This window comes from Opisthorchis viverrini (genome assembly GCF_000715545.1).
Source record: "Opisthorchis viverrini unplaced genomic scaffold opera_v5_468, whole genome shotgun sequence".
NCBI classification, from domain to species: Eukaryota; Metazoa; Platyhelminthes; class Trematoda; order Opisthorchiida; family Opisthorchiidae; genus Opisthorchis; species Opisthorchis viverrini.
Window position 1 is genome coordinate 165,886 of NW_008752132.1, and position 16,248 is coordinate 182,133.

Here is a 16,248-nt window from a genome sequence, read left to right on the forward strand (position 1 = left end):
CCAGTGCATTTTACCACTATGAAGACTAGACTAAATAAATAGTACATGCAAGGTAGAATAAGTCTGTGCGTACGTTGGTGCGAGCCTCCGAGAATCGAGTATTTCAAGTATTGTAGTGAAGCTAGTCTATGCCAGAGCTGAGAAGCACTGTACAGCTATTTTATTCTTATTGCAGTTATTACGAATGAGGCTAAGCCGTCAGCTTAAGTTGACGGACGGTTTGATAAGTGGTTTGGAACTAGTTGGGACTGTATATTAAAACCAGCGTTATATTAAGCTTCAGTTTTTTAATGCAGGTATGCAGTTGTGCGATGCACATAACCACAGCATCGCCAATCGAATACGAACGCTCGCCGTTAGGCCGCTGTACCAAAACTGAGTGCTTTTGTTTAGACGTCCTAGCCGTTCGAGATGAGGGACATCGACTTGTTCTTCCAAGCGTCTGCAAGTGGTGGAATAAATTTGACCGTTGTGAAGCAAGAATCCGTGGCCCATCGTTACTGACAACAAAAAATAATCGTCCAGCTGTAACATCCTTATAGTGCCTAAAGGCCATGCTACCCGAAGGAAGGAAGGGGCTGAGATACTACAAATTCCCCCAACCCCAGACAGAAGGAATCGAGATGCTGGGGTTGGGTTCGAACCACGCACCTTCCGGTCTGTAAGTTTGTGCTTTGACCACTGGAGCTATCTCGAGCACGCTGCCATTGATAAAGGTGACTCGCTCAATGAGTTGGTTCATTTCGTCCCGAACGTCAGTTCGCTCACTCAGGGGCTGATACGGTTTGAGACAAATCAACCCGTTAGTTGCCCTCATTGCTAAGACATCCAAGCTCATCAGGAGAGGAACCTGAAGTTGGGTTGCAGCAAAGTATGGCCAGATTTCAGCATTTCCTGTGCGGCAAAGAAATACTACTAAGGATTGTGCAGCTGTCTTGTGCCCAAGGTAAATCCGTGCACCACATTGGGATTGACGAATTTACGGCATCCTAATACAGGAAACCCACGTGGCTACAAACAGGTGTTTGCACGCGACTATGCACATACTTTGTCACACCGTTCCAAAGACAGGCCAAGTTCGGCTAAGTAACTTTCAGTCCGTCGAAGTGCAGTATGAATACGTTTTGTTGACTGCAACCGCCGAAAGAATGAGCCGTGTCTCCAGTAGAGACCTCAGCATCGCTCAAACCAGAGTTAGATGAAATTCCCAGTGGAGAAATCCCTGAAATTTATTTTTACTGAAATTTTTATGATCAGCATCGCACACTAGAAGACAGACAGACGTCGGTATAGCTGGACAAGCTTTTTAGAAATCTGGATGAATGCAGTTAAATAGTATAAGAGACGAAACTACGTGTTTTGTGAAAAATTATTTAAAAAAACCTAATTAACTGCTTCATCTAGAAACAGTGAATGAACCTGAATCAGTCCGGATGTGGGTAGCTAGGCTTGATTACAATCAACGATATGGTGTCATGTAATCTCGAGAAGTAAAACAAAACACTCGTAAAGTTAGCTGCTCTTGCATAACATGCACAGGAATGAGGTGAAACATGAAGTCAAGTAAAAAAAAAACCATACTGGGAACTAGGAGATGGATGAGGCGCGATTAGAGAGCATAGTTAACGACAATATTGGTATGAAAGAACTCAAGGCTATCGCAAACAGGTGGTCATTCACCCGTGGCCACAGTGGTCGTGACGAGACATTCACGATGAAAGGAATGTTCGGCCTGTTCATGGGCCCATACGTCACGGGAGACGACTGAAGTAGCTGAATGCATCGTTCGTCAAGAACTGTCGAATAAAAAGAGCTGGGCTCTCTTGTCGCGAAGCCAGCGCAGTTGTTCGTGTGTTTTTTCGTCCGCTTGGCGCGGGATTTACAACTGCGTCACGAAAAATGACGTCACCGAACGCGGAGGCTAAAATTAAGAAAACGGTATCGGATTCAGCGTACCTCCAATACATGGGTGACAGTAAAAGTATGCTCTGCTGATTGCCGCGCCCGATCATCAAGTTTCATTCCCGAGCAATTCAGTAAAAGCGGTTGGTGACAGCTAATTTTATGCTCTGAGCACGAGTGCTTGTGCACTGACGTTTGCCTGTCGATAACTCGTTTATTACACTAGGATGAAGAACAATTAGTGCGTCAGTCGGTTGGTCCTATGGCACAACGTGTTTGTACCAAAACTATTCCGGACAGTTGATTCAGAGATAAGAATGTGTCAAGCAGGGGGATCTAGAGTTAGAATATTAAGGTTCACTAGAGTACAGGGCTGGGCATGAGCGCCAACTCTGTCTGCCTGAAATTAGGTAATTGAGGGACTTCAGTCACGTGGTTCGCAGTAGAAAACATAAAAAACGTCAAGGAGTGCTTTCGTCGTTAGTATTCGGTGAATTTCAGGGTGACCTAGTGGTCAGCACACACTACAAGACAGGCTCCGTGGCCTCCATAATTTTCAGGCAGTTCACAAAAGATGCCAACGACATCTTTATCATGTATTCTGTGTACTTGATTTTTTATTGGAAAAATCCCCAACTACCGTCTTATGGAGAACAAATAATTCGCCGTTTTGAATATAGGTTCAAATGGGTCTACACAGATTCACTAGACCCTCGACCGAGTTCAGTTTACACTGATTCGTATGCCAATGAATTATTTATTCAAGACCCATGGCTGATTGACTCAATAAATTATTACCGAAACAAGCTGGGCTACATATACATTTTTCACCCGTTTAGAAAACACTTCGAGGTCATAGACATCTAAAATGCCCATCCTAAGCAAAACCATTTTTGGGACCGGGTAAAGTTGTTTTATATTTTGGAGACATCTATCTGAAAGTTGCATTAAAAGTCACGGCAAAGTGAAACTTAAAAACGGACATACCCAGTAATTGTACATCAGTGCCATTTTTATCGCTAAGTGCCAAGCAGCGTCGAAGAAATGCCGTGAGGTAGCAGAACAGATTTTGATAATCGATCGGGAGGCGCGAAAGACTCTGTGGGGAAAAAAGTCGATCAGTTTTGTTTGCATAACAAAGTCATTCATGATGAAATTCCAGTCAACACGACTGGCATACAGTAAAGCATATAATGAAAAGATACGGCGAACTTTCGGACATTGTTGCTTCTCCATAATACTTTTATTCGAATGCTGTCGGGATACGAAAGCTATTTTAGTGATGTGCTGGAAGTAGGCCCTCCCAAGGGACAATGTGGCTTGACCGTTTTTAGGTCTTCATGTAGATGTAGTCCACCGAAGAGCAAATCTAATGTTGCTACTTCCGAGCGCACGAATTTCTAGACTATGACAACAAGATGCATGTATTTCGGACAGAATTTAATTGCACGAAGTCTGTCGCGTCTTGATCGCTGTTTTACCGGCGATTGGAGGTATGTTGAAATAGTCACTATCGAAAGTACCGAACTGGTAAATACTAACGCCCAACTACCACACCATCACGAGAAAGTCAATGATGACGAAACGTCCGAAGGCATCTAAGATATTCGCACCGTTATGGTCATATTTCACAACCAGAAACTTACCTTACATACTGGGCCGTTTGACTTCAGTGAGATTTAGATTGTGGCAGTGTGATGCACGCCGTTGTTCACATTGTAATAACGCGTGCACTAACAGTTTCCGTTGCAGCACATTGTTGGCCTAAGCAGCTGTCGAGATACGTAATCCCTTCAGCAAACTCAAGCGCATCACTCCGAACATTTAATACCTGTTAGGCGGAATTCCACACGGATTCCGCTTAACCACTCGCAGTTAGCTGCTGCTACGGCCGAGAAGCCTGCCCCGCAAAATATTGGCCAAAAGTTCGGGACGCATGCCGGTCCGGCATCAAGCCGAGATCTGATTGGTCGAAAATCTGGACCCAACAACCAATCGTGACCCAGTATTGGCCGAATGTGGTTGCCAATGTCACATCCAGAAGGCGTCAGAATCCCTAGAATGTTGCCGCAGCTTACGCTATATGAATGAGGCGCTGTACAAGTGTCTCTGACTTTGTTCTGGACGTTAATATACCTTGTGCACCTTTGGTGGTTGTTTTGACGTGCATACTAGCTTGGGAGACTCAAAACTGATAACTAAGCTGAGGAAAATATCGTTACTACAATAGGACAAGACTTCACTTTGAAGACAAAGCAAATGTCACACCAACACTATATCTAGGGCAGGTTGTATGAACTTGACGATTGCTGAATGATAAAAAGGGTAACATTCCCATACTTCAGGTTCATTATTCTTTTCTTGTGTGCCAATTCGATTCCTAGATTTACGATTCAATGTTCATGATTATAACATAAAATTAAACAAAAAGTGAGATCGAATTCCGCCCTGACAAATCCTACAAGTTTCTAGAAAATCATTCAACAATTCAGTGAAAACTCACAAAACCAAGAGTTTCGCTCTATGGAGCACGAAGTATATTCCTAAGGGCATTCCATCTTGCTCAAGTATCTATAGGACAGTTATTTCATCGACAGATTCCAAGGCCCGACTGAAGTCTAAAGAAGCAGATTGTTAGTCGGCGGTGTGAGTGGCACTGCTCAAATATCTCATACAATGTAAGGGTGTGATTCCTACTTGCTGCTCTCGGATTCGCGTCTTGTATGTGGAATTCGGGCGTCACAGTATCAGAAAAACTGGTAACCGTGTCACCAAAAAGAGCAATGGGCTAAATAAACTAAGATGAAATATTCCGCTCTGCGATCTGGCCGTTATTCCATATTATATTTCTCTAGAACAAGTCACATTGGTGGATCACTTTTTACCAAATTCCTCGAAGGTTCCTCACTTGGTTTGTCTGTTTTAGGTGCAGTTCACCCAACCAGCACCCACAGTATGAGATAAGCGGTAAGGCGGATCTGTCAGAGGATTTTCATGTGACTGGACGAAACACTCACAAGAAACTTCACTACGTTGACATGATTTAGACCATGGTGTCCACGCTCACTGATTCTGGTCACAGTAACAATCAGAGTAGCGGTGGTAAAACTCACTTTCACGGCAGAAGCCAAGTTACCACATGCATCCAGACATGTGGCATGAAAGGCCGGTGGAATTACTGGTTCTGGCATTGTGTTGAGAAAGATGAGCAAGCAAAATGCAGCCGCATGGACAGAGATGGTTTCAGCTACAAAATAGATAAACGAACTGATAGTTATGGTGGGCTGGCACTTATAATGGGGATGGGAGAAACTGAAAGCAGTACAGAATGTTAGGAACGCGTTTATTTGAGTCCGTGTCAAGTGTGATATTCTTATCTCGAATGTCATAAAATGGTTATGATAATTCAGGGAACGAGTGTTGAACTGGCGGTACATGCGACAAAGACGTCTCGACTAACGTACACAGTCTACTGGGACTGTATGCAAAGGTGGAGTAACACGAAAATCAACCTGACCTGTTTCGAGAGGTGTCTACAAAAAGTAGTGAGCGATTTCACCTGAATAATATAACAGTTTTCTTCAAGAGGTTTTACCTAGTGTCAAATGGAGTGTATCCACTCAAAATATAACATCATAAGAGTTAAGCAGCGGATTGTTGCTGCTACGGAGAAGTAAGAGGTTTGTTAGTTGGGTTAATATTTTCATACTGAAATTTTCTGACGTTAGCAGTCAGTGCAAACATTACTATTTTCAGGTGGATATAATTCCTTCGAACACGTACAATTGGTAACCATAGCACACCACTGTCAACAATGTGCGGATAAAGAATACAGTGGATTAGGGGGTCTACAAACGGACGGTAAAGAACTCGGGTTAAGAGCGCGTTTAGAAAACAATAGGGATAGGTTTATGGAGACGATTGCATCGCCAGTCAGTGCCTATAAATCGCCAGTTTAATCTTTTATTTGGGTTTCGCCCTAAAGGGGTAAGCATTGACTATATCGTAGACATAAGCTTGAACAAGGACTGCTTTTTCCGAAGGAATATTTGACAGATTTAATGACGTGTGTACACTGTGGTAGTGGATATGTTATTGTGATTTGTAAAGCTACAAGGACAAACACATGTTGCTAGTAACAACTCGCCCTGAAAGAGTGCAACGAAACAGAGTTATATAATTGACCCTCGAGAAATTTGAGATCAGAGGACTAATATGCATGCATTGCTGCTGCAAATGCATCGAACAGAATGAAACTCACGAAACGTAATATTTGAGAGAGTTGTATCCAGTAGGTCACGAATGACACCCACTTCACCGTATTGACCCGTTTGGCGAAATAATTCCGGCTAAATTAGGGATTAGAGATGAAGTTTTCTCAACAGGGGAGAAACATTGAAAATATTCAGTGGCGAGATCAGTAATCGAACGAGAGTTAGCAGAAGTCCTAGGTTACAAAGCACTGAAACCGAGCGGACACTTCAACAAAATCACCAGCCCCGACCAATATGGCTGCAAGACTCGCCCAGGATGACAGCTTTAACTTGAATGAAGATCACAGCGATGCTACTGTTGTCATGACCACATAGTTTTGATTGATTGAGAATTTTATTGAAAAAAAGACACACCTGCCTTTAATTAATGTGTATAGTTTAGCGTCAACAAAAGATCCTTAGTTCAACTCGATTTCAATATAAACGACCGGTATACCCCATAAATGCACACAAATGTGGATAAAGAATGTGGGAGAATGGTCTATAGTTCTGCAGTCGGACCGGCAACACGATAGAGTCAGTCTGGCTGCCCAAGAAACTCAGGGTAACAAAGCTAAGACTTGATAAGCCAAAGGAGATATTTTAAAGAACCAAAAGCTAGGTCAACTTACTTCTTCCAAATGTTGGCTGATATAATCGACGAGCCGGAAGATTTCTTTTGGAACATGGAACGGTGGCTTTTCCGTGCGAGCGAGAACACTCGGTTCAGCCTCTTGCCAGTCTCCAACGCGTGCGGACTGAATCTGTCAAAGGAAGGTAGTAGGCACAGGGATACGTCAAACTGTGGAGCAAAACAGACGACAGCCCAAAAACCAGGACATACTAGCAGACCTGTGATATGCGGACCGACGATTGGTGAATCCCCACGAGAGTACCAGGAAGTGCGCATTCATGAATGACCTATTTGGTTTTCAAAGCATGTATGAAAATAACGGATTCCGAACAAAGAAGGTTGTGGAGCAAAGCAATCATATTGTGTTTGCTGAGATTGGCGCGCCATCAGGGGAACATTTGATCTTCCAATCATATTGTGTTTGCTGAGATTGGAGCGCCATCAGGGGAACATATTGCTCTTACGACTGCTGGTGTCAGAACACTGATGAATTAGAATAGATAATCGTTTCTCTCTGATATCTGTGACAGTCCCTAGCATAGTTCCTTGATACCTAAGTATGGTCAATTTGGGCTAACGATTCGTTTGGATAAATCACAACGGCTTCATAAAACTACAGTGAGATCACCGTCCTGTTTTCACATACTCCAAGGTGGGATCGAGCTGCATATAAACCCTAACCAGCGAAGGACACAGGCATCCTCATCAACAAGAGGAACTGAGGACGCTGAATTTCTCGTCAGCAGCTCGCAACACATCCCTCTGTCTATCATAACCTCTTTTCACGGAGAACCTTACAGCCATCCATGTCGCTTGCATCGCGATCTGTTTAGGTACTTGGCTTGTCAACATTATAGTTGCACGGTAGCGCCTGATAATGTACGAACTGAACCATCTAACTATACTTCCAAGAAAACAAATTTTCGAAATCTCACTTCCGCGAGGTGCTTTGAGGCAGAATGAATGGGCTCAGCAAATTGTATCACGAGCTTTATCTGTTTGAAATATACGCAGTGCACAATAAACGCTTCGAAGATAGAAAAGGTCTTCATGTTCCGTTTGCACTACGAAGAGATCATCCTCTTTGTACAAGAGTTGTGTAACTGATAGACATTTTGAGAGAAGCAAAATATATGATTCAACTGTTTACGAAGGCATTCCTACGTGCAAGCAAAAAAATCGACCAACACATAAATTCACTGGAAAAAGTCATTGAAGGTTCCACCCAAGAGTTCGGCCTTCTCGGTCAGTGAGATAAAACGAGAATAATTGAACAGGTACACAATAATTTATCAACCAAATTGGGGACAACTGGAGGCTCGACTGAATCTCCCGTTTCTTATGTCCTTCAACCGAAGAGCCGTCTCATGTTAAGTTTAAAAATGTATAAAAAGTGATTTTCTTGACACCACACTGGTTATATGGTTGACGGTTACTCCTGGTCATTTTTAGGGCTCATCCGGTAAACCTATTCACATAAAAAACATCGAAATTCTGGATATCACTCCAACAAGGCAGCCTGTGAGGCACAGGCAACTGAAGAACGATATAAAAGAGAAACCCAGCCGTCTCGAGATAAAACGAACTTGACTTGCAAATAATTATTTGAGCATTCCGTTGATTCGGCATCCCTATACGAAATAACACTGAGAATTCGGGGATTTGGTCAATCCAATGAGCCCCAAAATTAGCGGATCTCGTAGGAGTCGGCCCAGGAGTTTCTAGACTTTCTAAACACTGTTATATTACGTAATGAATTGAATTCGAAACAAGCCAGGGTGCGATATGCTCATCAGATTTTGTGATTGAACTCAGGCCAAACTATTTGTTCAGTTTGTCGTACGAAACGTGGATGATTCTATTAACGGCCACACAGCCAGGTGTGGAGCAAAACAGATACACAGACAACTGCCATGGGACACCAAATTAGTAGCGCGAAAACCACGAGTACAACTTCAAACCTTCTATGAGGAATTTAACGCAAATTAGCAGCTTCGCAATTTGGAGCATTAAAGTTCCCAATGTTGCTAACAGCTGATCGCGACACTGATTGCTTTTTAAATTCAGCAACTAATGTACCTGCCCATCATCATGTATAAAGTGCTTCAGAACGGAACCACTCATAGGGAACTGTGCACGCAGTCAAATAATGAAGGCTATTGAGTTACTGTTAAGGAGAATGTTGGCAACTCAGGCTGTATGGAGAGCCTGTCGGTGGTTCACCTCTTTGGGGTGGGACAACCAGAATAATTGCGCCAGGACAGGAAGAAGACTGTTCAGACGACAGTAATGCGAATAGAAATTAATGCATCAGGTTGACAGAGGAATTTCGCATCAATCGACCCGAAAAATGCTGTCAGTTCGCGCATCCCTCTTTGACTCGTGAGCACATCCGGTGTTCTGGTAATGGCGGTACTATTGTTAATAATAGGGAGACAGAGTAGCCTATGGAGAAAAGAGCTTCTCTCTTACCAAGTGCCCCTCCCCGAAAGTTAGGGTACTCTGGAACGACCTATCACACACCACTTATCTTCGAAATGCTGGTAGGTTGAGGTGTGGCAGTCGATTGGCGCAACCAGTCGGAAATAGTACACATTTCAGCGGAAAGTTGAATGTTTCGTACAATATCAGTGAATGAACAACTATGAACCCGATGATCGTTTTTACTTACTTTGTCCTGCAACTCGTTAATTGGCATAAAGGCGACAGGTAAGGAGTCCAGCGAAAGCAGAAGACTGAGTGGTAGGCCAAAACAGGTCGGGATAAACTGCCCGCTTACAGAGATGAAATAGTCTTTTCCTCCCAGAAGACGTAGCACAACAATGGCAGATAGAGCGGTTTTACCGCTATTAAGATCCGCCACAATTTCCGGCTTCACAAAAATCTCGATGCTAATTTGGACCGATCCGCCTGTAAAGAGGAACAACGGATGAGCAGGAGATCACAGGAACTGAACTTAGCGAAACAGGTTCGCGACATTAGTGTATTGTATCACCCATACAACAGGACTCCAGAGAAGTTGACTCTGACAGTACGGATTTTCCAATGTCATCCTATATCACTGATACTGATTTGCTAATTGACTGAAAAGTCAACTGGCTGATATCGAGAGTATTGCTGAGAAGCTATTTAGAAACATCGGCTGGCTTGATTTGACTAGATCAATAATTCCTGCTAGGATACGCACACAACATTATTCGCTGAAAGGTACCACAGTTGCAGTATGTAGTGAAACCGGAAAACGATGCGAAGCGGCGCGCGGTAACTCAGGAATTTTGGAGTTACTAGTGATTGTCATTATGTGTGCTGTCATACTAGGAAGTATCTTAGAGGCAAATTACATTGTTTCGTCGTACTAAGCCAGGTAGTACAAGAAGACCCAGTTCGTCATGACTGACGACCAATATATGAACGCATCAGATTACAGGGATTCTCGCATCTGAGGGCATTTCTAGACTCCCCCTGAACATGTTCGTAAAATTTCCATGAAAACTAAATACATGCCGTTGAATAAAGAAAGAAATAGAGCACAGTACACAGAGGGAGGTCTCCTAAAAAGGGCTAATAAGCTGAATAGACTGTTTTCTATCTAGTGTCCCCTGTTATTCACTTTGATCTATGGACTAAAGCTAGGCTCCAAAACGAACCAATGTAACCCCACCCGGTCTTTTACCATGACCAACCAGTCGAACTAAAATATAACTGCACTGCCATGTATCCATATGTTTATAAACCAGAACCAATGCAAAAGTGCTTATTTTTGAGGTCTATTTGCCTTGACTTTTGAGTGGGGACACATCTACTTGCCACTCTACGGATAAACTACACAACATCCTCCCGAGTTAACAAGGGTATTTTGAGAGGGCATGAGAAACGCAACCGAAAGGGCCGAGACGTAATCGGTTCCCAAGATCCGGAACAACGACCGTACCGATTAGAATAACAACACCACTCGTTCAGTCGCCACACATGTAGAGGATTGAGGATAATGAAACTCCAGAAGCGACCTGACCTTTCTTCCGATGACCAGCTATTTCAGTGAAAACACGTGGTGACATCTGGAAGCCGTCCCTAATGTAGATTAGGGAGAAGGAACGATATACCTTGGAAAAAGTGAAGCTAAACACGAAACAAAGACGATTATAGTACGCGATGGGAATTACTACTCTTCAGAAAGCCAGCAATTTACAATACGCCTCTTCATTATGAGACAGAGTTGAGGTATTTAGATGTCATACATCGATCTATTGACTGTCACTGGTTGTAAAATACAAATCTTGTCATAACACTTGCAATGCGGCGACTGCAAGCAGCGACTGTCGTGCATTTGGCTGGATCTCGTAACTGATGATTTTTATGAAACGAAACGAAACTGATATTCTGAACGAAGTTAAGTACAAATCTGGTGTTGAAGAATGACAGAACTCCGCACATAGAGCAACATAATAGCTAATTGAAGCTGTCGGAGTTCACATAAGTATCAGTAAGTGTAATGTAAGTATGACAGTTAAGATGTCCTTAGGAAGTAAACATTCCCACTGGATGACTTGGAGAATAGAGAAATCAATTCCTCATATCAGTGTGTATAAACGTGCCGAGTATGCGTGGGTTAAATGCGTTGACTGCTAACGAGTATTTGGACAGAAATCCACAAGCGTCCTGAAGAAGTTATACCCACACCTAGGGACATTTGGAATTTTGAAGAGTTTTACCGTCTCAGTCACGGATGCGCAAGTTTATTGAATATTGTGTGTTCATTCAGGTGAAAAGATAACTGCATACTCATATAGGAAACGGTCGAAGGAAAGTAAGTAAGATTTCGTGACTATGGCGCAGGTGTGCAGTGAGGTACCTGACGGTAAGGTCCACTGAGAAGAAATACTTGCACTGAGGAGACGTTTTGGTATTACCCGGGGACGTTTTCTAGGGAAGAGGAAACGCTGTGTTATGTGGGCTAGCGGAGGGCGAAGATCCAGTTTAAATTCCGTTAAGAAGCGGACATTCAGAATAAACCCACCTTTTTCCACTCGCATGGTTTCCGGACTGACAGCCAGCCAGGAGGGGAATTCAGTTATCCCTTCACGTAGGAATACGTATTGCAGACCCGTAAGGCCGGTGTTCGTTAGTTTTACTGTACGCTGAGATACTTCGTAAAACCTAACTGGGCCAAAGTCCAGGTCCTGACTTTCCAATTGTGCTTGTGGTAAAGATAAGTTATAAACAAGATCTTGACTCCGAATCACCGCCTCATAGATGTTTTGGAACAAGTTCCGGTTGACACGACGGAGCTGAAGTAGATAGGAAACGTCAGGGTTAAGCTGTAAAAGAATATCTGTACTAAATTAAGTACGGAGGAAGTTGAGAAAATTCAGTATCTGACATATGGCTGAATTCAGTGATCACAACCACTTATCGGAATTATCAATTGGGGTAACAATGGTAACAGGGTACTGGGGCTAGGGTGCAGAGGTGCCATTGCGTGAAGAGAAGCCGACTGGAATTTAGTGGATAACCTTACGCCAGTATAAAAACCTGGCTGGTTGTGGCGTCCTTTACAGGGATAATTAACATGCAATGCGAATGAAGCACACGAACTAAAATATTATCAGGTTCTCCTTCATAAGAATAATCACGTCAGGGTATCAGAAATGAACCTGCTGTCAGAAGCTCGTGCTTTACCATTTGAAATATCTTCAGTCTAAAGCTTATCGAACTGTAAACAAATAGCACGTAGAACAAGCGCGAAACTTCGGAAGAGTGGGTTATGAGGAAATTTAGTTGATTTTTTGGTAACTATCGACAGAAACTCTGATTGCCTGTCTCGGAACTTTGAGCAGCTGAGTACGAAAAGAATACATCCATAGAGGACTATTCAAGTGTGTGGGGAATCTATGACACTACACAATCGGGCACATTATTTGTTTGAACTGGGATCAATCACTGGTCATCATCATCATGATTGTCAGCTGTAACAACCGCGTACTTGTCGTACAGCGGTAGCTGCCACAGTTTCGATCACCGATGATTCGGGGAGGTGGGGTAGGTAACAGCGCATTGGAGAAAGAAATTTAGCAGACTCAATGAAAAAGAAGTTCAAAGGCTGATTGTATAGATTGCAGCGACGGATTAATCCTACCAGTAGGATAACCACCAGTCATGTTGAACTGATGGGTAAGAGAATTGTCATTTATCATTATTACTATTTTGACTATCCAGCTCCAAGCGAAGATAACACGTGTTGAGCGAAACATAGAGTATCAAGTATGTCCTTAAGACAATGTAACTCACTTGACAATGTCGCACACGGCGCTCAAATCTCCGGATTCAAACGCACAACAGGGGTCGGCTAAGTGTGGCGGACTTGCGAATAACGTAAACGAAGTCAAAATGGCTGGGGCAAGTCAAACCTACACCCATCGAGGCGAATGAATGCCCTATTCAAAGTCTTAGCCGACAAAAATCACTCGAGAAACAGGCCACCACATGGGGAGGTGAAGTTAAAAAGGCTACAGCCAAATGGAATTTGTTGAATTGTCGTCCTTTTCTGGCTGATGCTCACACGGTTCCTTGCACGAGAATGGATGGACAGGAAATTGTCAGGAGGCCAGCCGTCCCTTATAACTGAACATCACATCATTTGAACGGATGTATCACGTGCGGGACACGGACCAAACGAAAGCATGCCTTGATTGGTCAGAATGCCAGCCTATACGAGTCTAGCACTTTTGATTCGACGCTTCTCGCCCCCTCATGGAGATTCTGGCACGACCTTGTGGAATACTCTGTGGCTACCCTATAAATACGGTTGTAGTAATTTCCCTTTGTCTAGAGCTACCATGCCTTTTTGATAGACCATAGTGGGCGGAGCAGGAAGCCAAGGGACCGATAGAGAGTTGCACTACCGTTCAGCAAGACACAACATGGGAATCTGACTGACAGTGTTTATACCAGAGCCTGTAAGAGGATTAATTTTTCGATAGGGGTTTTCTCAAGAAAGTGGATTACCTTATTATAGATGGTAAAACCTGGTTATGTCTGGGATTGTAGCTATGCATCAAACACCTACGAAGTAGTCCAGATTGTCACCGAAAGGCGAAGAAGAGATTATGCAAACAGACAGCGACGCAAGCAGTCCGAACAACTTACTCCAACTTTGAAGTAGCTGGAAACCGGTCTGTGATCACTCATTGTGAAAGACGGATGAGATCGATAGCACAGTAGTTCGCTGAGTTTTCCAGACCATAGAACACGGTCACAGTAAGAGGGGATGCGGTTTTTCTCACTGACAGAGTAAAAGGTTAAATAGTGTGGTTGCATCAAGCTGAACTTCGTTATGACCAAAAAGGTGCGAAAAAAACATTCACTTTGTTAAAAGTTTTTTTTTCGCCAAATCAACGTTGGATATTCTCAATAAAAAAGGGTCTCATGGAAAGGGAAGTCATGTACAGCTGGTGATCATACCCAAGAAGTTAAAATGGGATGTTTCAGGGGGGCATTGCTGACCGACCATAATCAGGACATAGGCGTTAGAGTGACCGGTCACAAGGCAATGAACTAGTACAACGACCGAAAGTGACTCATGTAACCTGATAGCAGACAACCGGCGTACAACTGGATACTAAGCGAGCTAAGGCAAAACAAGCATATAAGGGCGGACGAATGTTCACAATTATGATGAAATGGGGGACGATGGTAGGTTAGCAACAATGAACACAGTATGACCAACGAAACGAAGCGACTGGCCTTGGTTGGCGCACATTAGATGAACCCACAAGACTAAGATTAAGATGAGCACAACAGAACTCATTTGCGTACCATATCGAAAAGTGCTGACATGCTTGTATGCGTGCAGCCAGAGTGGTTAAGAGTATAAAAGAAAATCATCCGAACAACTATTTCAAGAGTTACGCTACTGCTGGAAAGACTGCAATAGAAAGACGGATTCTGACGCCGATTGACCTTCATTGACTTTCTGTTCTGCAGAAGGCGCAAGTTCATTTTGCACGTGGAAAGAAGAACAAAACTGGTCAGTGCAAATCTGCTATAAGTAGCCAGGTGTATCTAGCTGCACTAGACATGAAACTAAGGGAAGATCAGTGTGTGCGGGATTTTCTAGACTAGCCTGCATGAACCGAATTCCCAAAACGATAGCTCATCCTAAAAGCCCCGGTTGATGAACAATCTCAGTGACTATAATGCTCAAATAAATACTCGCGCCATCAATGGCTGCCGCATCTTTTAGTAATCAATCAGTTTACCACAGATTGTTTAGAACGCCCTTAAAATAAGTTCCGGTGAAAATCTTCCTGACTATGTGGAAAGACTAAAAACTGCAGTAATTGAAAGCAGAGGTCATACTGTTAACACCAGCAAACGAATTCGTTAAATCAGGTTCCCTTTGATTTTTGACAACACAATCTACACGATTGCTGAAAACTCCTTGACAGCCTACTACCGGTTTCATTCGTCTTTGGGCTCACCAGACAGACGTGGGTCCACCAACAGCATTTTATACTTGAACGCAAAACTGTACGTAAATGGCACTCATTTAAGAATCAAATCAGTGTTGACGGGGACCTCGACTGAATCCCAAACCTAACTCCCGCCTGACAGAAACCAAGTAAACCTCACGAAAGAATGCCAACGGCTTTGTCTAGTGTGGGATACAGTTCCTAACTATTGTACTGCAATTCTTGGGACGATATGGCTCGGTGTATAGAACGCAAATTTACTGACCGAAAGGTCCGTGGTTCCAAGCAACCTCTGTCTCGCGAATTCCCCAGGCTTGGGCGACCTGTCAGTTTCCCAGCCCTTGTGCTTCCTTCTGGTGGCATGGCAGTTAGGCACCGAAAGGTCGCGACAGCTGAATGGCTTTTTAAGTTGCGATTATTCGTTATTAAGTCGCCAAGAACATGCAGAGACTTTGGTGCCCCGAAAGCAAACAGTCTTGCAAAATTAAAATGGACGTGAAAAAACATCCGACTGGTTCACTAATTTAGCTAATGGTACGGAAAATTGAAGTCAGTCAGTTAGTATGTTGCATAACGAGAGAGCTGTTTAAAAAGTCTGCGTAGGAATGTTGATTTGTGACAATAACCACCAAATGAAAACAACACTCGGTTAGTGCTCCGGTGGCATGAGACGAATAAATTCCAGTCGTTCCCCTTATTTTGAGTGCAGCCAGCTCGTTGTCAAACAGGTGCTTTCATTGTATTGCAAATACCTTTTTATAATAAATAATTACCTTAAGCTAGAATTGGGAGAGCTTAAACTGGCTAGTTAAATTGACGATTTCGTTCGAAGACTCCAATATCAGAATGCGTAATCTGAATACTACTCACAAAGGCTCACCAGCACGTATTGTTAAAAGGTGCAGCATTTTGTGGCAACTAAGCAGGTGACCATTGAAACAGAAGTTTTCGAAGACTTAGTCCCAAGGTGTGCACGCTACAATAACCG

At 43.2% G+C, this 16,248-nt stretch overlaps 1 protein-coding gene across 1 annotated transcript in view; it reads right to left on the reverse strand.

Moving 5' to 3' along the window:
- Nucleotides 1-1,172: 1,172 nt before the first annotated feature.
- The window catches only part of T265_11288 (hypothetical protein), a gene marked incomplete at both ends in the record, with an annotated part of 80,405 nt that continues 65,329 nt past the window's right edge, over nucleotides 1,173-16,248 (reverse strand). The window contains 8 exons of the mRNA XM_009177904.1: nucleotides 1,173-1,921; nucleotides 2,890-3,001; nucleotides 5,016-5,149; nucleotides 6,164-6,251; nucleotides 6,788-6,919; nucleotides 9,461-9,699; nucleotides 11,807-12,077; nucleotides 13,936-14,071. Coding sequence (XP_009176168.1) covers nucleotides 1,752-1,921; nucleotides 2,890-3,001; nucleotides 5,016-5,149; nucleotides 6,164-6,251; nucleotides 6,788-6,919; nucleotides 9,461-9,699; nucleotides 11,807-12,077; nucleotides 13,936-14,071 — 1,282 coding nt within the window. The remainder of the gene's footprint in view (nucleotides 1,922-2,889; nucleotides 3,002-5,015; nucleotides 5,150-6,163; nucleotides 6,252-6,787; nucleotides 6,920-9,460; nucleotides 9,700-11,806; nucleotides 12,078-13,935; nucleotides 14,072-16,248) is intronic.